The sequence below is a fragment of the Stegodyphus dumicola genome, chromosome 10 (assembly GCF_044657685.1).
Source record: "Stegodyphus dumicola isolate Sdum_Otavi_A_Nest chromosome 10, ASM4465768v1".
Classification (NCBI taxonomy): domain Eukaryota; kingdom Metazoa; phylum Arthropoda; class Arachnida; order Araneae; family Eresidae; genus Stegodyphus; species Stegodyphus dumicola.
In genome coordinates, this window is record NC_140777.1 from 122754353 (window position 1) to 122778731 (window position 24379).

At 35.6% G+C, this 24379-nt stretch overlaps 1 protein-coding gene across 2 annotated transcripts in view; it reads left to right on the forward strand.

The window, feature by feature from the left end:
* Positions 1 to 24379, forward strand: part of LOC118189288 (uncharacterized) — a 140545-nt gene that overhangs the window by 89690 nt on the left and 26476 nt on the right. For both annotated transcript variants that reach the window (XM_085825475.1, XM_085825476.1), the window contains exon 5: positions 22315 to 22433. In XM_085825475.1, the coding sequence (XP_085681601.1) occupies positions 22315 to 22433 (119 nt within the window). The remainder of the gene's footprint in view (positions 1 to 22314; positions 22434 to 24379) is intronic.

Sequence of the window (24379 nt, forward strand, 5' to 3'; positions counted from 1 at the left end):
GTATTATTTAAAATTTGTAACTGAGTTATTATAAAATATAAGGGGAATAATTCTTTTAATTATACTTATCAGATTTTTTTTTTACCCTTCATTTTAACAATACATATTCCAAAACTCTTTATTACCTTCTTAAGTGCGCATCTCATAGCATTTGCTTTACAATACCTTTTAACAGATTGCTTTCCAATACGAACAATTCTTGCTTAAATAGTTTTATAACGTATTTGTCAACAGGATTTCAATTTATGTTTACAATTCAATATTAAGGTTATTATATATTTAGATAACATTTATAATCATTATAAATTAGATACATTTAATAATTAGATTTCTTCACAGTACTTTCACAGTTGTTTATAAGTGAATAAATTTTTCATTTCAAATACATTTATAAATAATTTAATGAATATTCAAGTATTTTGTCAAAGGCAGATACATGCTTTTTGCAAGGACATGCATAAATACCCATACATATATCCTATTTTTCATTTCCGGCATGTGCAAATCTTTAATTTCTGTGCATTCACTATATTTTTCGTGTAAAGTAACTTACACTAATTTAGCATACACCCGAAAGTTTTACATAAAAAATATATGTGAATATAATTTGAATGAAAATTATAAGTATTAATTTTAATACCCACTCAAAGGTCAGTTTTTCTTCAAAATTCCTCCACGATGGCATCTCTCTCTTTAGGCAGATAGCCCTTGCATGCGTTACTCTATTTAATAAAAACTTAATCTGACCTATGTGCCTAATTACAAATATTTTAACATACATAATTTTATATTTATAAAACGTGTAAGCCCAAAGTGATTATTTTTCAGATATATAAAATTAAAACGATGGGTTTAAAATGAGTAGCAGTAAGCCTCTCCTCTTAAAAAATTTTAAAAGGTACATGTTACAATAATATATGGATGTGAAAAAAATTTGTTTTATTTAAAACATTTTGACGTTTGGAAAATAAAATAAAAGTAGCGAATACTCTATCAAGGGTATCGAAAGACGTATACAATTTTAAATGTACCGTAAGGTATTTTTCATTCTTTAAGCATAACATTTTTCTTAAAATCTATATTTTTGTAGTGCAACAGCTTATAATTTTATAAAACAAATTCATAATCAAAATCGCTGTTGTTAGTTATCGATAAATAACCAAGATGTGATTTTTGCGTAAATGTCACTAAACTATACAAATTGCTATTATCAATTACACTATGAATGTTTCTTTCATGCGAAAGTGTCCCTTTTTCGATTTCTATGGAACTGTCGTGTGTCGAAATACTATCAGAATCTTGTCAAGCGAGCTTCTGAATGTAAACAAAGAACACCCCATCTGGTGACCCAATCTTCAAAGCAGTGCTTCACTTTTAGCGTGGGTTGGCCCCTCCTCCCTTTCCTACCTCCATGATAGATCCTAGCCAATAACTTCACAGGTTGTACCTGCATCGACCCCCGGGGAGTATGATGTTACCACAGGGTCCAAATCCTTTAGTGAACCGATCGGAAAAAACTCGCTGGCTGTAAAACACGTCTACTAGTTCGCTTTGGAAGCTTTGAATGCCCCAATCTTCAAGCTGACAGAGAAGTAATGAGCAAGGATCAATTATAGTTACTTGATATTTCTGCTTCCATAAAGTCAGGCACAACTTTAGAAGATTTAGCAGCTTATGATCCTGGTGCGCTTTCACACTGATGACGGTTGACGAGAGCAAATCAAGTTCTGAGACTATACGTGAGTTTAGAAAAACTTACTAATGAAATTAGGTTAGTTATACATTTTATCTTGAATTCTTATACAACTCTGCAGTTAAAAATAAAAAAAAAAAAAAAAAAAAAAAAAAAAATTTCACAGACGGTACAAAGATAGGTTTTGAAGCCATCGGAATATACAATACCTAACTTTAAGTTTACTTCAAATCATCAACCCAATAATTCAGCCAAATGCTTTCTTTGCTCATTCCTAAAAATTGATCTTTGCAATGAATGCGAATAATAAAAGACATATTAGAGACCTAGGGCTGCGTTGAATGTTGAAAGCTTGATCACTTTCCAAGAAAAAGACTATTAGAAACTTCCACGCCGAAACTCACCTTCAAAGCAACAGACTACGTCAGCATAGTTTAATGGGAAAGTTGCAGTATCTTTCCTCCGCTGTTAAAAACGGCGCATAGTGACATCAACATAAAATTCTCTACACACATTCCCTCCTCGGGATGATTAGGTTTGTCATAACTCAGATTTTCATGCTTTCTTGCTAAGATTTTAAAGCTTGATATAATGAATATCCATTTATACAAAATTTGTTATAAATCTTAAATTTTGAAATAATAATATTATAAACATTGCAGTACATTTATACATAATATTAAATGATGAAATTCAAGCATTCAATAACAAATTTACAAACAACATAAGGGTGATAATGAAAGTTTGTTAACTTAGCCGCATTCCTTTTTTTAAAGTCAATGTTAAAGAACTTGAGTTTTATATTTTAAATGGGTTGTAGAGTTGCGCGCCTCCAACTTGCACGCAACCCAGAGGTGACTGTTGAAACTGGAAAATAGACAGAGTCTTGCTAAGGGTTTAAGTCCCTTTTTATTCAACTTAAGAAGTTACAATTGCGTGCTCTTGACGCTCACAAACTACGCCGACCCGGCGGTAAAATAAAAATAAGAACCTGAAAAGAAATAATAACAAGACTAAAACTACGAGGCTCTCTAAAAGTAACTAACCTCACCGCGTTTTACAATACCACTGCTAATCCAGCAAACTTTGAATATCACGTTGAACAATTAACAATTCTCCGAGGCAAGCACACAGGCCGAAAAGCGGGGTTCTTCAATTTCTGTCTAACTACCTCCGCGCTCGTGAAGTACGAACAGCACACTTCGAACTCGTTTCCCTTCTATTTAACAGAATACTTCCTCTGATAATTTGAATCCTTGCGCGTTCTACTAAAATTTACATACTCTGGCATTGGCAGTTCCAGGGGAAAGTAAGGCTTGACAGGAAAGATAGTTTAAACTTAAAATAAATGTTAGTTAAAATAAATATAAACCCTACATTTGCCGCTGCCAGAATTTGGAAAACTTGGAAGCAGGTCCTACAAACGACCTGTTGTAAGTTTCTATAATTCTGAACTAACTCTCAAGAGCCTCGTTTACACACAAAAAAAAAAATCTTATGTAACAAATTGTATACTCAATTTCTGTCGATACTTATAAATCTCTCTTCCTACAGCAACTTTTCCTGGACTTCATCAATCAATCTTGTTCTTTTCCTTCCAGCATCTGGAAGGAATAAGTATCAGTATCTTTCTAAATACATTATAATTTACGCTTTCTTGACACTGAATAAATTTTTTTTAAACGATTCGTTTTCCTTAGTTACTGCTTAATTCACATTCATTCAATTATTCAAACATTAATTTAACTTTACCCTGGCTCTCCACCGTGTGTGGTGTCAAACGGGAATATTCGTGTTTTAGTCTTACAACACTTCCCCTAACCACCATGATTTGTTAGAATTCAACGACCAAATAGACACACCTTACTCGACATTCTACAACTCGATGAGCTACTTTAACATTCTTAAAAATTCAAGTGTAGGTGGAGAACCCTACAAAACACATTCATTCTAACTTCCCCCTCATTCATCTTTAGACATGCAGGCTTTCGCTCTAAAGCATGATTTTATCTAGAGTTTAATACTTAAATTGGAATTCATTGCTTTTAAGCATTTACTTTTAGCATCTAAAATTTTATGCTTCTAGACTAAATTCTACTTTTACATAACATTCAAGTATTTACGTACATTTACAAAATTTTAATACATATGATTTTTACAATTTACCATAAAATGAATAAGAGAAAATAAATTTTTACTTTACTCATTCTTCGCCAAGCTGGCGGCACTGAAACTAAAATTCTATTTAATACAAGAATACGAAGTTATTTTTATCTTCGGCCAAATTTTGGCTTTAACATAACAAAATTAGTCTTTCGACCAACAGAAAATGCTTGTTCTTAGCTTTTATACTTAAAGAAAATAATACTTTTGCCTTAGCTAAATAAAGTAAAACAAAATTAAGTCTCAACCGAGACATATTGACTTTCGTCAAAACATAGAACTTCGTACTTATGCATAACATTTCGGAACAAAAGAAAAAAAATTTTATAGAAGATTTTAACTTATCTTTGAGTTTTCGATGATTGAAACTCCGTCATTCTTTTCTGGCAAAATTGTTCCCACGTTATAGGTTTCATGGATGTCAATCTTCTCCTTACTGACCTCCGAGTGTCGTCCACATTAGTTTTTCTTTTGCGTCCTCTGCATGCTGGCCTCTTGGCGGAGTAATCGTCGGGTTGTTGTCGGTTTCGTTTTTCCATTGGACGGCTGGTCTTGACGTCCTCCGGTCTGGAGTCCTTCTTGAATTTCTTCTGTTGTTCCTGGTATTTTTGTTCCTCCTGCTGTCTTTTCAGTTTCCAGAACGGCGGCCTTGCTTGCACCTGACTCTCTGGCCCTGGGAGCGTTCTCCTTGATGTATAATTTCTACTGCGATACGTTGTAGGTGGTGTTTTCCTCTTTACCAAGGTTTCTTTACGCGGTGGATCTGCATTCTTGTTTTCTTAAATGCTGGAGTTTGAAAGTTTTCATTTTTTCTTTTTGGTACCGTCGTCTGGGTTGTAGAAGGGCTAGGTCTCTCTTCAGTTCTCTGCTTCTTGGGTGGTGGAACAGTTGTTGTTATTTCTGGACCTTCTACTTCTTTTAGACTTGAGTCCTGCAAGAAACTTTTAAGGATTTCAAAATCATTTGGATTATAGTATTTTTTCACCTGGTCGGGACTTGCTTTACAGATTTCCCCTCTCTCGTTCTTAAGGTACAATACGACTCCTGTGATTTCCTGAATTACATAGAGGCCTTCAAATTTTGGAGCTAATTTTGCAGTAAAATTGTCTGGGGCACTTGATAAAAATTTCCGCTTCAATACTTTATCCCCAACTTTAAAATCTACTTCACGGCGTTTTCTATCGTAATACACTTTTTGCTTATTTCTTGCCGTATCCGAGCTTTTAAGCGCCTGATCAATAAGTTTTTGCACATCTTTCTGTTTAAACTCTTGCTCTCTTTGTTGCACAAAGAATAATTTATCTAAAGGCGTAATTAACTTTCGGCCTAAAAATAATTCTGCTGGAGTTTTTCCCGTAGTATCGTGATTTGCCGTTCTTAAAGCATAAGCTAATTCATTTATGTAGCCATCCCAGCGCTTGTGATGTGTGCTCACGTAACTGCGAATTATTTTTACAATGTTTTTATTCACTCTTTCTGCTATGTTTGCCTGTGGTCTATACGGAACCATTTTGATATGGCGTATGCCAAGTCCAGTGCATATGTTTTCAAATATTTGACTAATGAATTGTTTTCCGTCATCGCTAATGACTTTTATCGGTGCACCGTATTTTAAAATGTATCTGTATAAGAATGCATCTGCGACTGTTTTGGCTGACGCGCGTTTAAGTGGAACAATTTCTGTCCATTTTGAAAAATGATCTACTATTACTAAAAGAAAACGATTTTTATTTAACTCGCTCTGGGAGAAGGGACCAAGAAGATCTATGCCTAAAATTTCATTCGGAAATGTAGCGCGAATGCTATTTAAGTACCCGGCCGGGCTGTAATTAATATCATTTATTAGCTGACATTGATTGCAGGACCTGACATACGCAGTTACTATTTTGTATAATTTCGGGAAATATACCGCCTCGCGTACCCTTTTTAAAGTCTTTCCTACCCCTAAATGACCCGATGTTTTCGCGTCGTGTAATTCCTTCAAAATGCTTAATCGAAGCGAGGCTGGGATGACTGGTTTGTACTCGAGATTTTCGTTTGTTGTTTTCGTATAAAATAATAAATTATCTATTATTTCATAGTTTTCTGCTCTATTTCTTATCGGATCGATATCTGTGTGCTCAAAGCTTTCGGGGTCTTTCAAATATGCATAGATATTTCCAAATTCAGGATCAGCTTTCAGTTCAGTGATAATCGTATCTCTAGAATCTAAAATTTTTGAAGTCAACACAGCGCATTTAAGTTTATTTCCTTCATCGTCCAGTTTTATACGAGAAAGTGCGTCAGCTACATTGTTTTCCTTACCCGGTTTATATTTTATTCTGAGATTATATTCTTGGAGTTTTAAAGCCCATCTTATTAACCTGGACGTTAGGTTTTTCCCCGAGTAAAGTCTACCAACAGCCGCATGATCCGAAAAGACTGTTACTGGCGCTTTGCCGAAATAAACTCGAAATTTGTGTACAGCCATTAATACGGCTAATGTTTCTCTCTCTGTAGCTGTATAATTCCTTTGTGTCTGATTCAACGTTTTACTAAAAAATGCCAGAGGATGGCTATTTTGCATAAGAACCACACCCACCGCATAGTCCGACGCATCTGCTGCAATTTCCAGGTTTTCGTCCCCCTCCGGGAATTTCAAGACAGGGGCATTGATGAGCGCTTCTTTTAATCTTTCAAATGCTGTATTTGCTTCCGCTGTCCACGTAAATTTACTTGTCTTTCTTTTAATTACTAAGAGTGGTTCAACAATATTAGCGAAATCTTTTATGAAAGACCGATAGTAAGAACATAACCCAAGGAAAGAAGAAAGTTTCTTGGCGGTGTTGGGCGGTGGGAAATTCTTGAATGCTTTTATTTTTGAATCTTGCGTTTCTACACCCTTTTGCGAAATTTTATAACCGAGATATTTAAGTTCTTTAGTTGCGAACTTGCATTTTGAGGCGTTAATTGTAAGACGGGCCTCTTTTAATAATTTAAAAACTTCTTCTAGATCATTAATGTGTTGTTCCAACGTACTACTCGTTATAATTATATCATCTAGATAGATTAAAGTTGATTTTCCTAGGACAGGCTTTAGAACAATGTCCATAGCTCTCTGGAATGTTGATGGGGCCCCACACAACCCAAAGGGCATGCGTAAAAATGCATAAGTGCCCGATTTTGTTATAAATGCGGTTTTATGTATGTATCCGGGTCTCATAGCTATTTGATAGTAGCCAGACGTTAAGTCCAAAGTAGACATGTATCTTGTAGATTTGATCTTTCTAATAATTTCCTCTATAACCGGCAAAGGGTAAACTGGGAATTTAGTAATACTATTTAGTTTTCTGTAATCGATAGCAAACCTCCAAGCCCTTTTATCCGAAGGAGGAAACTCGTTCTTTTTCCTACATAGTACGACTGGACTCGTGTACTCACTATTTATGGGCGTTATTATTTTATTCTTTAACATCTCTTGAATATGTTCTTCGATGATTACGTCTTTTTGTTTGTCATAACGGTATGGTTTAGTCCTACAAGGTTTTTCGGCATTTAATTGTATCTGATGCGTAACTATTTGGCAACTTCCAGGCTTTTCTGAAAACAAGTTAGAAAAATTACTCACCACTTGCTGGATGGCTTGACTTTCATGGTCATTCAGATGGCTAAGGTCAACTTGCGGTTTCTCCACAGGTTCCACCACCCTCTGGTCCATCTCCAGCACCACGGAACTGTCTTGAAACTTCAATTTGGCCCTCGCGGCCCTTAAAAACTCCATACCTAAAATAAGAGGATTTTGCAGATTCTTCACTACAAAAATGAATACTTTGAGGCTTTCCTCTTTTACCTGTATGTTTAATGATAATTTCCCGATGCAGTGACAGGTTTTTCCTTGCGCCGCTATAATTTCCGTATTTTTGGTTTTAAATAATCGTACCCTATAAAAATTCTTTTTGAAGAATGTTTCGCTCATAAAATTTCCTTCTGCTCCTGTATCGATGAGCGCTTCTACTGGTACATCTCCAACCAGGACTTGTATAATTGGTAGATGTGAGTTTTTTACGATGACCGTATTTAAATGTCTTTTTGAGGGTTTTTTTTAAAACTTCCGGGGTCTGGACCCTCGCTTTAACAGGCCCCTCTACTCGTTTAAAGGTTTCCTTTCAAGTTCTGCCTTCTGGGTACGCGGATGTTTGTTTTCGAATTTTCTTTTTGGGCCTTGACCTTCGAGGTTCGATGAGTTAGCTTGATAGCTCTTTCCCCCATAAAAGCGGTTTGCATTTCTGGTTTGCTCATTTGAAAATTTCCTTCGGGTACTTTGAGAATACGATGCCCCTCTAGCTTTTTCCGCTATTCTGCGATTTTGAAACTTCACCGCCAATTCGAAGAGCTCCTGCAATGTGCTTGGGTTTCTAATTCCCAAGTAGTCTTGAACAGCAGGTAACAATCTTGTTAAAATTATTTCAATAATCTCCGCGTCGGGTTTCTTCCCATACAGCATATCCGTCAGCTTAATTTTTCGCAAAATAAAGTCCGTCAACTCTTCTATATCCCGTTGATAGAAACTATATAGTTCATCTTCCAGCCTTGCTCGATCTTTCACTATGGGGAAGGCGTTTACCAACGATTTTTTGAAATTTTCAAATGTATATGTCTGGCTTCCAAATTCCCCTAATAAAAATTTGCCTATATTCTTCCACCATAGCGCGGCCTGTCCTCTTAGTGCAGATGTGGCGATGGCAACTTTTTGTCTTTCAGGCACAGGGTAGAGCTGAAAGTGATTTTCTAAGCCTTCTAGAAATATCGCCACCGAATTTTTTCCGTCGAAATTGACGTTTGGCTTGATTGACGCTCTCAAAGTCTGGACCAGGTATCCAAATCCTTCCAATTGGCTTGCCATTCCTTGGTGTTGTCCCGCGGCTTCCATCCGATTTTCGGCCATTTCAGTTCGATAAGTGTTCGGGCGCCAATGTAGAGTTGCGCGCCTCCAACTTGCACGCAACCCAGAGGTGACTGTTGAAACTGGAAAATAGACAGAGTCTTGCTAAGGGTTTAAGTCCCTTTTTATTCAACTTAAGAAGTTACAATTGCGTGCTCTTGACGCTCACAAACTACGCCGACCCGGCGGTAAAATAAAAATAAGAACCTGAAAAGAAATAATAACAAGACTAAAACTACGAGGCTCTCTAAAAGTAACTAACCTCACCGCGTTTTACAATACCGCTGCTAATTCAGCAAACTTTGAATATCACGTTGAACAATTAACAATTCTCCGAGGCAAGCACACAGGCCGAAACGCGGGGTTCTTCAATTTCTGTCTAACTACCTCCGCGCTCGTGAAGTACGAACAGCACACTTCGAACTCGTTTCCTTTCTATTTAACAGAATACTTCCGCTGATAATTTGAATCCTTGCGCGTTCTACTAAAATTTACATACTCTGGCATTGGCAGTTCCAGGGGAAAGTAAAGCTTGACAGGAAAGATAGTTTAAACTTAAAATAAATGTTAGTTAAAATAAATATAAACCCTTCAGGGTACAGGAGTCGGACTGGTCTCTGAATTTTCCCATCTTTAGTTTTAATACTATAAGCTCTTACATGTCCACCACGGCTGGGAAAAGCTTCAATGATCTTACCCATTTTCCCTGTGTAAAAGTTCATCGCGTAACAACACCAGATATTTCTTTCGTTTTGCGCCAATGGAACTTTAAAATGACTTCAAAAATCAAGCCACGTGCTTACATCATTTGTTTATTATACGTTTCGGCAATTTAACAGTATTTCTTGCACGGAATAGTAATCGATTCATTAACCTCATTAGGTTTTGAACTCATAATAACATCTGAATTTCCTGAAAGCTCTTTTAATCATTTATAAGCCCAGCACTTCCATATTATTATCTTATCTTGATAGTCCCGTGAAGCTTTGATTTCTGATTTAAGTCCTTCTTCATATAAAATAGTATTTCAATATCATTATCCAAGCCGTCCAGACTGTACAGTGGTTAGGGTCGCCGACTGCAATAGCAAAGGGCCCGGGTTCGAATCCCGGAGGCGTAATGGCAAACCGCACATTGAGTTGACCAATGTTAAGCGAATTTCGCTTACTGCGCATGCCCAAAAGAGAATTTGGCGCAGTTACGACTTTGGTGCAATTTAAAAAAAAAAAAAAAAAAAAAAAAGATAAATATGGTATATGGTTGATATTGTGTTATCTTGGGCGTAAACAGTTCGAGGTTTTAATACGTGTCAGGTTGTAAGCTGCTTCTTTACTTCGAGTGTAAATGTTGATTGTAAACTACCCAAATTTTCTTTTAAAAAGGATTACAAAACAAAAAACATTACAAGATATATTAGCTGATTATATTTCTGAGGAATAAAAACAATTGAGTATTTACCATACGTTCCATTCATATATACTTTAACAAATTAAGCATTAAATCTAGTTTAAATTACGGAATTAAATGTCAAATAAATTACTGTAAGTAAAATGAAATAGACTGTTGCAATTGTAAACAGTCGATAAGACCTACATGACGAACAGGCTTGTGTAGGATTGCTTATGCTTAGTCGCCAGCATTTTCTCCCACGCCATGGGTACACCATTGAGCATGCGCAGTAAGTGAAATTCGTTAACATTGATCAACTCAGTGTGCGGTTTGCCATTAAGCATCCCGGAGAAGGCATGGTTGTAAGTGTCCCTCCGTTCATAGGAGGCAAAGGTAGCCACCAATTAGGTGCCTCCATAATAAAGTGATCACCACTTCTGGCCTTAGTAGTTGCCAAGCCGAACGGCTGACGGCCCGCTAGTGGATTAAAAAAAATACCACTATCCAACTGACTGATCTCGTTTAACTATTAACTGTTCAAATAGTTCATCTAACAATTATGAAACCTATAGATCTTGTATAGCATTATTTAGTTGTTAAAGAAAGTATTGTCTTTTTATCTTTTTAAGAAATACTAATTCAAACTCCATAATAATAAAAATAATAACAATTCTTACTTATCCTCAAATGGAAAGCTTGCTTTGAGCTCCACGTTTGTGGCGACAAAAATGTTAGATACACAAGTTATTTTTAGAGCGTGATTTGCCTACGTCAGTCTCCGTTGTTCCATGACCTAATAGCCATTTGATTCTGCAGCGTTGAGTACTTCTAACTATTGGTCTTGTCTTGATGGTTTTCTATACAAACCAGAGCATTTTCTGTGCATTACTTTATCCTGTTAGCCGTTAGGCTAATTTATTTCATTTGATATCAGTTAAGCAATACGTATTTAAGCTAATCCAGAAGTGTTGGATGATTTGAGGATGATTCTTTAATAGTTTTTTTAAAGTCTGTAGTTTATGTTTCCTAAAAGTACCAGACTTTGTAATTTGAAACGAGCAATTCCTATCATTACACGCCGAGAATTAACCTTTTTTCAATCAAACACAAAACATTCTCGGCGCATAGCGCCATCTACATAAAATTCTCTATAACGGATGAAGACATCAAAAATGTATTAAAGACTGGCACATCGCTGCAACCGAATTTGCAAAGCTTCCCTTGTCCTAGTCTGTAGAATTGTGCGTCAGACTTATGATCAGAGCATCTAAAATGGATTATGATGATGATGCAGGAGACGAATTGATTAGGACGACCCTCCCATTGGTTGTATTCTGAGAGAATTTTGCCAGAAAATTAACTTTAAGATGCACTCTTTTGAATAAAAATTTGAAAATGACAAATATATTGTTCGTTTATTTACTAAAAATGAAAAATTAAAACTATCAGAAATTACGAAATATATACGAAAAATTGCTTTTTCAATATTTTTGCACAAGCAATAAATAATTTGAACTTACAGGTTATTAACATTTTCCGTCTTCCTCATGCCACAGAATTCCCACTATTGAACAACTGAATTTCGGTAGTAGTAAGTTAAGTAATTATAGAAAATTGACGAAAAGCAGCAAAATTTCTCAGCACGAAAGGAAGATATATTTTTTATATGAATTATTTTTTCATTTTGCATGTCTAGGCGATAGGTAACTTTTCCGAAATATAGAGATAGAAAAATTAAAAACAGTGACTGTAGATTTTATATACTTTTATTTATCTATGCTGTTACGCAAGCAATCCATATAGAATTAGTTTCAAATACGACAAAAGAATACATACTCGCTTTCAGAAGATTTATACCTAGAAGAGGTTTGTGTTCCATCATCTACACGAGTAATGCTAAAACATTTAAACGAGCTGAAGTGGATTTAACAGCAAATGGAAAGATCTATTAATCACCTTGAAATAATGAAATATTTTTCATCATAGGCAAATTATCAAAAACAACTTATAAAGCAAATAGAAAGTCTTCATTGTCTACGAATGATTGAAACTGAAGGATCATAATTTCGAGACTTTTAACGTATAGCTATTCAAAGCCAGAAGCACCATATCCCTTAACGCCTACACATTTTTTACTTGGCAGAAGATTTTTGAGTTTACATAAAACTGAACAATTCAAAACTTTCGAACAAAGATATTTTATTAAAGCGTTTTAATTACAGAGAAAACGTACTAAATTTATTCTGGAAGTAAATATCTTATGAACATACAATCAAGCGTACACAGTGAAGAACTCGAAAGAAGTCCAAATATTTTCCACGATACATCTGGAAACTGGGGTAAGATCACTGAAGCTTTTCTCGGCCGCGATGGTCAGGTAAGAGCTTATAGTATTAAAATTAATACTGGGACAGTTTGGAAACCAGTCTAGCTCATTCACCCATTTGAAATACAGGACTAAAGTGGTTTATGATTGACTTTAAAAGAACTGTTGTTAAGTTTACAGACTTTATAAGAACTTATTATTAGCACTCTTATATTAGCTTGTTTGTAAATTTATTATTGAATATTTGCATAGTATAGTTTAGTATTATGTATAATTTTAATGCATAGTGTTTTTATGCTTATAACTATATTTTGCAAAATTTTAATTGAAGACGTTTAACAAAGATTTGTATAAATTTGATAGTCATCAGGTTAAGCTTCAAAATTTATTAGATTTGTGTAATAATTCGAACATTATTCATTTGATATTAATACTTAGGAGAATATTTAATCATGGTGAATCTAGTTCATCCATGGGGGGGGGCGGAAGAATGTTTAAATAATTTTACACGGAGTTTTCGTTATGAGCAGAGAATGTTTGATTATGTTTTGATTAGTGTACAAAAATACGGTAGCCTGTAATGATAGGAACACCAAATGCTCGTCTTAAATAATGGTTTTACAATTGTCTGTGAATTGAACTTCATAAATTGTAGTCATGCCTATCACTCATTAATGAATTCTCTTAATGAATTCTGTTTAGACTAGAACCTACTTCGAAAATATTTTAAAAAGAATTCTATAATATGCGGATTCTGAGGAAATAAGCCTATTTCATTGTTAACTGAGTTTTGTGTCAAATTTTTGTACAGAAATTTAATTATTAGCTTATTTTGACCTTTTGATATCAGGAAATGAGGTATAATGGAAAGGTTTCTTTCTTCCTTTTTTTTTAATCACGTAAACTAAATTATGAGGTTTAACAAACCTGCTAATCTTTCAGACTAGCAAGGCGCATTTTTTGAGTAAAAGATTAGAACAAAGCAGATAGAACAATTTGTGATTTTGTTTCTCATACAGTCGAATTTCGACTACATGCATAGCAAGTAAAGTGTCTGCTAATGTAAATTCTGCTAATGCCAATTTTGCAGATTAGCAATTTACAGATTTTGAGTTAAGGAATAAAACATAGGCAAAGCAGTTAGCCATTTTATCATATATTTGTCATACATTTTGCCATATATCGATAAATTTTGAAGAAATTGGCAAATTATGAAATACATTTCCGATTCGTTTGGAAGAACCAAACTACTTACCAGAAGTTAATAAATGGTGTTAAAGCCAAAATGAGTACTTTCATTTTTCTTGTTACAGAAAGCGTCAGTACTAAACAGTATCACGTCACAGACGCTGAATTATTTCCCTTACTTCATGAAAACTCATTTGAGTATTGACGTGACAGAATTTTAAAAGAACTTCCAATGTCCCTCAATTATCATAGAATGTCGAAGAACCTAGTGAGAATCTAGTCTAGGAACTAATGAGTTTATAAGGTATTTCTCCCGCGTTTCCTTAGCATGCCTTCGTGGTGAAGTGGTCAGTACACTAGACGCGTATTCGAGAGGTCCGTGTTTCGAGGCATTGCTCATTTTTCATTCGCCCTGCCTCATAATAACCTACTCTCTCGACAAGCTAAGTAGCGACTTATCGTTAAGTACTTAACGTAGACTCGAGAAGGGTTAAAATACTTTTTTATTCACTCAAAGAAATAATACAGATCACGCGCTTACAGTAAAGCCTCCACTCGAGGTTTTAAATCAGGATAACAAAATAAAAAAACTAATCTAATATTAACTAAAATAGACTTAGCCGAAGCTAGACACAAATATCCAACGTAGTTGGCCCTTATCTAAACTAGTCGGCGATTATCAACAAGTGCATACAATACGGCCGAGCGTAATAGATTCAAGAACGAAGTAGCAAAAGACAAACATGCGCTACTAAGGATTCCTAAGCACTCTCTTTCGAAGTAAGTTGTACTTTCTTTAAAGTACTACTTCTAACTCTTCAACGCGATTCTAAAAACTCATTCTGGTAGGGAGTTGTAAGTGGGAAATAAGAATTGAAATGAAGAGTTTCAAAGTTAAAAATAACTATTATAAAATTAATATACACCTTACAAACTTCCAACCAAATAGAAAAATGTTACACGTTCAGATATTGAACTATACAACCACCTTTGTGAGCTCTGCCAGAAGAATAAAAAGGGCATCGTTGTGAAACTTAATGATTGTTTCTGAATTTAATTTCCGCTGTGAGGTAGATCTTTGATTCCCAGTCTCAGCTAGTTAGAAAATAGAAATTTATTATATTGTATCAAGATCTTCTCACTATCTTTTTTTTCACATATTTCGAATAACAGTTTTTTAACTGCTCTCTTTCATTAAGTTTTCAAAATAACATTTGTATTTTTGAGGAATGAAAGTCATTTAAATAATAATCTTATCATAACAGTTTTTCATAATTTGCCTAAAGAGCATTTGTCATTCAATGGAATGCCTAGGTATTATTATATACAATGCCTAGGGAAAGTATGTAATAATTCTCATATTTCATACCTTGCCTATAAATCGTCCGGCATTATGCACAATGCCTAGGCATTCTATAGAATGCCGGCGTTTAATACTTTGCCGGTAACATATACAATCGATGTTCAACTGCGTGGATAAAAAAGCTAAAGTAATGCCAAATATCCGCTGGAGTAAGTGAACACGTGACTTTAGCGGACGCTCCAATTAATGTGAACTTCGTTAATCCGCGAATAGTAGGACTACTCCTACTATTCGGGGATAGTTTAAATATACACTCATGTCCATAAATTAAGGATAATTCGGATTCACGCGGAAATCGAACTCTAAAATAAATATATCACCTGTAAAATCACTACACACATCTTCAAGAATCATACGCAAATTTCAGGAAGTAACCAGATGACACCGATGGTACGTCACAATGACGAGAGTGTAAGAAAGTGATATATAAGGAATACAGGCAAAGAAGTAAAATTGTTCGCAGGCGCTTTATAAGCATTTCAGTGCAATAACCGAATAGTTATGACACAAAGGACGCATTTGGATGATTTTTTACGTGGTAGAATTATCGGCCGTCTGAAATGTGGGCGTACCCAACTGGAAGTATCAGACGAACTTGGAATAGTTATGAACTTGGAATAGTTTTTCCAGAGTGCCATCTCCAAGTTTTGGCAACGATTCCAAGATGATGGTAATGTGAGTAGACGTTACAGCACAGGTCTCCCCAGAAGAGTTACAACGCCGAATGAGGACCGGTATTTGGCAGTTACTGCCAAAAGAAACAGGCGGAGTACAGCCTCAGACCTGTCTCGTCAGCTCTCTTCAGCCACTGGTACAACAATTTCAAGGCAGACCGTGTACAGACGCTTAGGGCAGATTGGTCTATATGCTCGTAGACCTGTCAGATGCGTTCCACTTACTGCAAGTCACTGTCGCCTGCAGTTAGGCTGGAGTAGAGAGCATGCATTGTAGACACCGCAACAGTGGGCTTGTGTGTTTTCCGATGAGTCCAGGATTAGCTTGCAGTCTGATTCTCGCCGGACTTTCATATGGAGAGCTTTAGGGACCCGTTACCACCAAGAAAACATCATTGAACGACACCGTTACGGTGGTGCAGGAGTGCTTGTTTGGGGTGGAATTATTCTGGGTTCCAGAACTGACATGCATGTTTAAATTGGAACCATGACAAGCCAAATCTATCGGGACGTCATTCTGGAACAACATGTACGTTTGTTTCGGGGCGCCATGGGCGCACAATTTGTGTTTATGGATGACAACGCCCGTCCTCACCGTGCAAACATCGTAAGCGAATGCCTTCAACCGGAGGATATAAGCCGTATGGACTGGCCAGCATTCTCACCGGACTTGAATCCAGTAGAGCACGTGTGGGACATGCTTGGCCGACGAGTTGCAGCCCGTCAACCTCCTCCTACATGTCTATCGGAACTTCGGAGAGCATTGCTTTTTGAGTAGTGTAATATCCCCTAAGATCAGATCGATAATTTGATACTCAGCATGCCTAGGCGTTGTACGGACTCTATTGCATCGTGTGGGAGACATACATTGTATTAACAATCATACCAACCATGTAATATTGGTTTTTTGTAAATAGGGTTTTTTTTTTTTTTTTTTTTTTTTTTTTTTTTTTTTTTTTTGTAATTTACTCCAGGGAGAAAAAATCGCTAATTTTTTTAATAATATCAAACATATAGCATCTTTTTTTGTTCTTTACCTTTTGTTTAATAAATAAGCTTAACAAATAAGTCAAATTTGTTTTGCTTCTAACTCTTCCTTTGCCTGATTTTGCATTATCCTTTTTATGGGCATGAGTGTATTTGTTTATTTCGCTTCTCCTTGTCATATTTTTGATAATTTTCAAAACTTTCAAACTTTTTCTACAATCGTATATTGAAATTACTTCAAACAGTAATCACCGGATGACCTTTAAATGCCCTTTGCTTTGAGACTAATGCAGTATAGTCATGATTAGGTCGTTTAATAAATTTTTTGCATTTAATACAGAACAATTAACTATAGAAACATTGAAAAACGTTTCATAAATATTATGTTGAAATCAATGATGTTAGTATTTTATACGTGGTTCTAAATATTAAAGTGTCGAAAAGAATTGCTGTCGTATTAAATCAAACTTTACGATTGGCTGTTGTTTGAAAAACTTATCGAACCACAAATTTGGGTTGCACAATTAGCCGACTTATAAAAGTGAAAGAAGACATTTTCAAAGTAATTACAATTCCTAGTTCAGCATTAACTGAAGCTTGATATGCTTCTCAAGTATAAACATAACTTTTATACGTCACTGTTGAAACCAAAGGAATTCAAGTAAATAATTTTATTTATTTATTTCTACCTAAAGACCGGTTCACTGCTCGTAAAGTATTTGTTTAGAAATATCAAACCCATAAGCTATTTGTTTGTCTCAAACTCATAAGCTATTTGTTTGTCTCAAACTCATAAGCTATGTTTGTCTCAAACTCATAAGCTATTTGTTTGTCTCATTCCGATAACGCTGCTGAAAAATATACCAGAGGGGGCTACCAAACTATATAACAAAAAATTCGACTCTCCAAGAAGGAATTATCGTTGCTTTAAAATTTCGTATGCATAGGTGTTTTGACCAAATATGCAAATGACTAAAATTTGGTGTCCAATGAATGAATAGTGCTATCTCCAGCGCATCGGAACTGCGCATTCAGCAGATGTCTATAAAGAGCTGTTCTTAAAACTGTTGTTAAAAATTTCTGTTGCATTGCGTTTTAGGATACCTTTCAAAGACTGAAAAGTGCCTCGCCGCAGGATTCGAGCTCATTACGAGCAACTGTCAGAGTTTGAAAGAGGTCATATCATTTCATTGAAAGAGGCAGGCTGGGCAAATCGGAGAATCGCTCGTCATATGAGTCGAAGCAATGCGGCGATTAGAACATGCTGGCAAGAATGGGTGGAAAATGGCAGATTTCAGTGTCATGATGGTAGCTGTAGACCTAGGGCCACAACAGATCGAGAGGACAGAGTGATTGTCAGATCGGCTGTCACAGCACCTGATTTATCGTTTTCAACGATCAGACGTGCGACCCACACACGAGTGTCCACCATGACCATTCACAGACAGCTGATAGAGCGAAATCTACGCTCATACCGACCATTACGTCACCTGCCACTCATGCCTGCACACTGTCGAACCAGATTACAGTGGTGCTTTGCTCGATCAGGCTGGAATGATGCTGACTGGAGACGTATAGTCATTAGCGACGAATCCCGCTTGCAGCTGTGTTGTGACGATCATCGAAGACGTGTCTGGAGACACCCAGAGCATCGTGTCGATCCTGCTTTCACTATTGCACGCTACATAGGCCCTCAAACAGGAGTTAAGGTATGGGGATGCCATTTCCTTTGATAGACGGACCGTCGTCATTGTTCGTCATTAAAGGGACACTTAGGCACAGCGGTACGTCGACGACATTCTGAGACCTGTTTTGCTACCGTTCCTTTTGCAGTACCCTGGCCTTACGTTTCAGTAAGATAATGCCAGACCACATACGGCACGTATTGCTATGAACTACCTTACAGCTTGTAAAACACTTCCTTCGTCAGCCAGGTCGCCAGATCTCTCTCCCATCGAGCATGTCTGGAATATGATGGGAAGGTGACTGCATCTACCAGGGAATGTTGATGACCTAGCCCGACAACTAGAGCAAATTCGTCAAGAAATACCGCAGGAGACCATCCGGGAGCTTTATCAGTCTATGCCACGCCGTGTGGCAGCTTGCATCCAGGCTAGATTTGGGTCAACCCCTTACTGAGCTCGTTACTTTGCAACTGCGTAACTCTAAAATAAATCATTCAATTGTTCTGAAATTTTAATCATTTTCTATTCTCTACATAATCTTCCTATTCACCAATTTTTCTTTCCTTCGGACAACTCCTTCTTGGTGCGTCGAGTTTTTTGTTATAGAGTGTATATTAGAAAGCAAGAGGAAGGTATATTTCGCTTTTGATGCAGAATATCTCAGGATGCGTATCGGAAGATTTTATATCCCTTTTCCTTGAATCCATTCCCAAGAGTAATGGCAACAAGAATGGGAAAACAGTGACAAAAAGAGCAATAGCAACAAGAAGAGAACGACGCGCATATTTCTTCGTCCCAAAAGTTTCAACCATGCAGCACATGGATTTTCCCATCTCACTCGCTTCGTCACTTCTCATTGCCCATTTCCCCTCGTACTACAAGAGGTGCAATATTTCAAATACAGAAGTTGTGGTCAAGAGGGTAACCCCGACCACCGTTCCTATAACTGAATCTTAACGGGATAAACGCACTTGTTACTTCCGTCACGCAACATGGAAGCATATCAACGCATCGTTGTAAAAATTCGATCGAGCTGCCATCAACAGAATTTGCAACAAAGTAAAAGGTTCGACTGTATGTATAACGAACTAGTGAATTCTGAATACTGCTAATGTATACATTAGAAGTGTTTTTAGATCTTACAGTTTAGTTTATGGGATGAGGGGGGGGAAGACACCAGTTTTTCATTGTATTTGCTTTCCTGACACTGAACATCAAAATATGCGAGCATTCTGTGAAAGATTTAGGCACAAAAATGTGTTAGGAATAAAATGGATTTATTTTTGCAGATGTTTATCATCATCGGAGCAGTTGGCAAATATATTTGTCAGCTTAGGCTCAGTGAACTAACCTGACTAGTGACTGAGCATAATAAGCTAATACGTCCAGACTAAGTGCGTTAGTTCATATATTATTAGTATGCTTGTATTAGTACTGAACAGTGAACTATGCTTGTGTTTTATGTGTATGTTTATTCATGTTTACTGTATGTTATTATGTTATGTACGTTAATGAATTTTATGTATTTTATATAATGTATATGTTATCGGCATCGGCGTTTTACAGAATGTTTAGTCATTTTATAGAATGCTTGCCGTGTTTAGGCAAAGTATAATGTAGGAAAATTATTAGATTCTTTATCTAGGTATTGTGTATAATACCCAGGCATTCTATAAAATGATAAATGCGATTTAGGCAAATTAAGAAAAAAATTGAGACATTATTTATATTTTTATGAAGATTCAGTTTAAAAAATGACAAGTAGCAAAACCTATTATGGAATATGGATTATACTTTTTTTTTTAAATTTTAGCTACTATTTTCAGCGAAATTCCTTCTGAATTTAGGGATGTTTTAGCTACTTTTGCAGGTGTATCTAGTGACATTTGAAAGTGAGAGTTGACATCCGTGGACATGCTACTGTTATCAATAACAGCGCGAAATGGAATTCTCTTTCCTTTTGAATTACAAACATATGCTATTGTAGTCGTTAATAACACAGTTTCTCTCCGTGTCAGTAGGCATCTTGATGGATTTTGATGAGAACCATCTGCATTCTTGTTTATAATTTCATCACTGGAATTTTTTTTCCTAGCTGTTGTCTATTGCGCCATTGCTGAGTAATCGACGATTATTATGTTTACAATAATTAAAAGTTGGTGGCATAACGCTTTAAGTTTATTGATATTTGTTGGTTTCGTTCTTGCTCTTCGTGAAGTTCCTTTTCAATGGTATGGAAATGTGAAGCTTTCTGTATAAGAAGGTAAGATTTTTGTACTTTTCATATAATTTTTCAATGTGAACGAAATATGTGTATCAGTGAGATGTTAATAGTGTTTTAATTGTTACTCATAATCAGGGGCGTAGCCTGAGTTTCCATAAAGGCATGCTCCTGAACACTAAATGTTTCGAAAATGATATTATTAAATGAAAATTAGAATTACATGTATTCGAAAATTGGATATTGTTTTTGCATATTAATATGTTGTTCTTAAGGTCTGATTTATTTTTTTAAATTCATAGTAGGTGTCTACCAAATATAAAATTATATATTTAGTGGTCCGTGAAGCTCTAAGAGTTGACGACTGCTGATTTAAATTATTATCATTTTATTACATTGTATCCATTTCATCATTTTTATCATCATCATGCGGTCACAGAAGGCATGCATTTTTTAACGACACTTTTGTGTACGTATTTGCATCACTGGCTTCCTTTAAAACAGATCATAGGTAGCAGAAACAGAAATCTCTTAGGTAAGTCTGCCATCATCATATTAGTTTAACCCAGCATCGATTCTAATCTTATGATTCGAAACGAATTCGTGATATTCAAAACAGATTTCATATTTTGCTGGTCTTTCATTTGGTATTCTATAGAATGCCTAAGAAATCTGTGAAATGTTAATCGTTTCATACACTGTCGACCAGTTTTCGATATTCTATAAAATCCCTAGGTATTCTACAGAATGCCGGGTTTTATACATTGCCAGTAATATATACTCTCTCTATATATACGCATATATATATAGTTTTATTATGTGACTAGCAGAACTTATATATTAATTATACAACCTCTGTATACCAATAGCATCTCTTCAGCCCTTGTTTAGTAGTGCAAATGTTATTGCATTTGCTCATTTAACTCCCGATGAAGCCTTCTCAGGGACCCTATGAGAGGCATTGTCTCTAGACAGTGAGAAAGAGAAACATACACCTGCTTACCACTAGCAGCTACCATGTGGCATCCTCCCCCTCCATCTTGTATAGCTACCCCTTTTCATCTGCCACTAACCGTTCGAGAGGGCATTCGACTGTGCAGCATTTTACTTGCTTCCATGCCGAAAATACGCTATACTCTTTCCAAACTTCAAGCTCTTCTTCAAGTCTAAAATCCAAGCTCAAGCTAAGGCAGCCGACTGCTGTGTCAACAGGGTGGTTGTAAAATTTTATTTTGATATTTTAGTGAAATAAAATTGAGTCTTTATTTGAAACTATTCTAATAATCACTTCATACTAGAATTCCCTGAGACCTGATAATTATTTCAAGGATTTCTATATGGAGGAGTAATCGAGAGTTGCTTATAAGGTATTCTTTCGCCTTCTAAGCATGCCTTCGTGATGTAATGACTAGCACACTCGGCGCGTATTCGAGAGGTTGGAGTACCGGCAAAGACACTACTCATTTTTCGCGTTTCCTGGCTTCGAATAAACCTAATGACTCTACAATGCTGATATAAATGATTTGTTAAATTTCAGTTAAAGAATGCATTTTAAAAATATTGAATGTTACAATTCTTGATTTTGATGCTAAAATTCTTTAACTAGTGAAAACTTATGCTTGATTTGGTGTACTCAGTTTGTTTGATTTTCAGTTCTAAAGGAAGTTTCTTCTTTGAAAGAATTCTATTTTTTTAATTTTGCAGCAGTAAAGTATTTTCGAACGATGCTTATGTAACCCATCTACAGGGAAATTTGCGGGATTTAGTAACTTGCTACAGGACTGATTATCATGCAGACAATGAACTTTCTCCTAGTGCAATTGGTAAGTACTCGCAACAAATTCGATTTTGTTATGTAACGTACAAAGTCGTATAAATAAACCCGAGAAAAGAGTTATTGTATGAGATTACATTCTGATATATCTTACAATCGGCGCCTCTCAATATGGTCACGCTCGTTTACAATTATTTAACTTTTGCCACTTCAGGTTAATACGTATACGTATGACATCATGACTTAAATTTAATGTAATATAACAACTTTTTCTCAATATCAATAAAACAAAGAACGTGGCAATTAAATATCTTGTCAATTACCCTAATATGAAACAAAAAAGATGACAACAGGAGCTATTTAGCTAAAATGCTGACATTAACGAAAGATTTTCAACATATAAATAACGTCACAATGCAGTCGCGTGCTTTCTTCAACGTAATTATACAATATTAGTATATTTAACATCTGGCAATGCTATTTTATTCCATATTTTGTAAAACTTACAAATTTTTATTGACAAACTCTACGATTTGAAAGCGAGCAATGGCAACACTTTTAGAAATAAAGCAGATTTTTATCTCCAGTGCACGAGACTGTTGCCATTCGAAAAAATGAGTGCGAAAATTAACGTTTTCAGAGTTTTTAATTAATATCTAGGCTTATTAAAGTCGCACGAAGAAGAGAACGGTTGAAGAGAACGAATTAGTTTCCCACGAATTTTTGGAATCCAGGGGTACTTCACTCGAAACTCAGCTCCCCGCCGTTCGGGAAGAGATCATGTCACAAACAAACAGACAGACTATTTGTAAGACAGACGAGCATATAGATTTTAGTAATATAGATTCCTCAGAAAGTTTATTGAGTGATGAACTTGGATTTCTTTCAGAAAAACGCTTACACGTATCATCTGTCATGTTCTTCTCTTTGAGAGATCTGTGTCCGATCGTTCACGAAATGAAATCGAAGCAGTTTGTTATCTCTTAAATGGTGACATTTTTCAGTCATTTGGGAATTGTTAAAGTTTTCTTTTTAGTATTTTTTTAATATTTCTTTAATTTATTTATATTTATTATTATTTTTTGGGAGAATTTGCTTGAGTAGAAACAATGCCATTTATGTCTATATTTTGCATACGAATGAGCGGGACTTCGGCAATTCGATAATAGTATCTGAATGACAATATTAACCGTGATATTAAGCTGCTAAACTTGTCTTACTAAATATGCCATACAATATGGACGGCAATGTCATTTCTTAAAGTGTTTTATTATTCATATATGGATTTGGATTTATTTGCAAAGCCCACAATTGCTGTTTGCTTAAAGTGAGGTATGCCTCTGTGCAGGAATTTTTAAATCATTCTTGAATGAATAAATGAACTTTTTAGAGGTAATGCAGAAATAAAATGTTCGAAAAACTTTGCAGCCATTAAACTCTTAAATACCTTCTTGAATATGTGCTTCGAATTATAAAAATTGCCAAATTCAGATAAAACATTTTATGAAAATTGTTTCAATATTGCAAGTGAGAATTATTTGTAAATATAAAATGAAATATTGTTTAAGTCTGCATTGAGCAAAAGCCCCAGTTAAAAAGTTACATTTTATTCTTAAAAAAAAATCTTCTTACAGTGTTGAAGTTTCTTTTATCCGTGTCTCTAATCTTATTTTAAGAAATTTTTATAATTAGTAATGCGTATTTAGGTTTAATATGTTTGTAACTAAAATATATAATCAAGTTAAATTTATATTTATTGGGTTATGCCGAAGTATGCCAGCGAGCGTTGTCTGCCTAAGGATAGAGATATCTTCATGGAGGACCTTCTAAAGGGAACTGGCTCATATTCACCATACAAATACGAAATATGAATTAAAGTAATACAACCACCTTTTTCTCAGGATCTGATCCTGGATTAAACTACCAGTGAGCGTCCAGCAGCGGTAAAATTTCTGAACACTTAGTTCAACTTGAGCTCGATTCCAGGCTAACGGG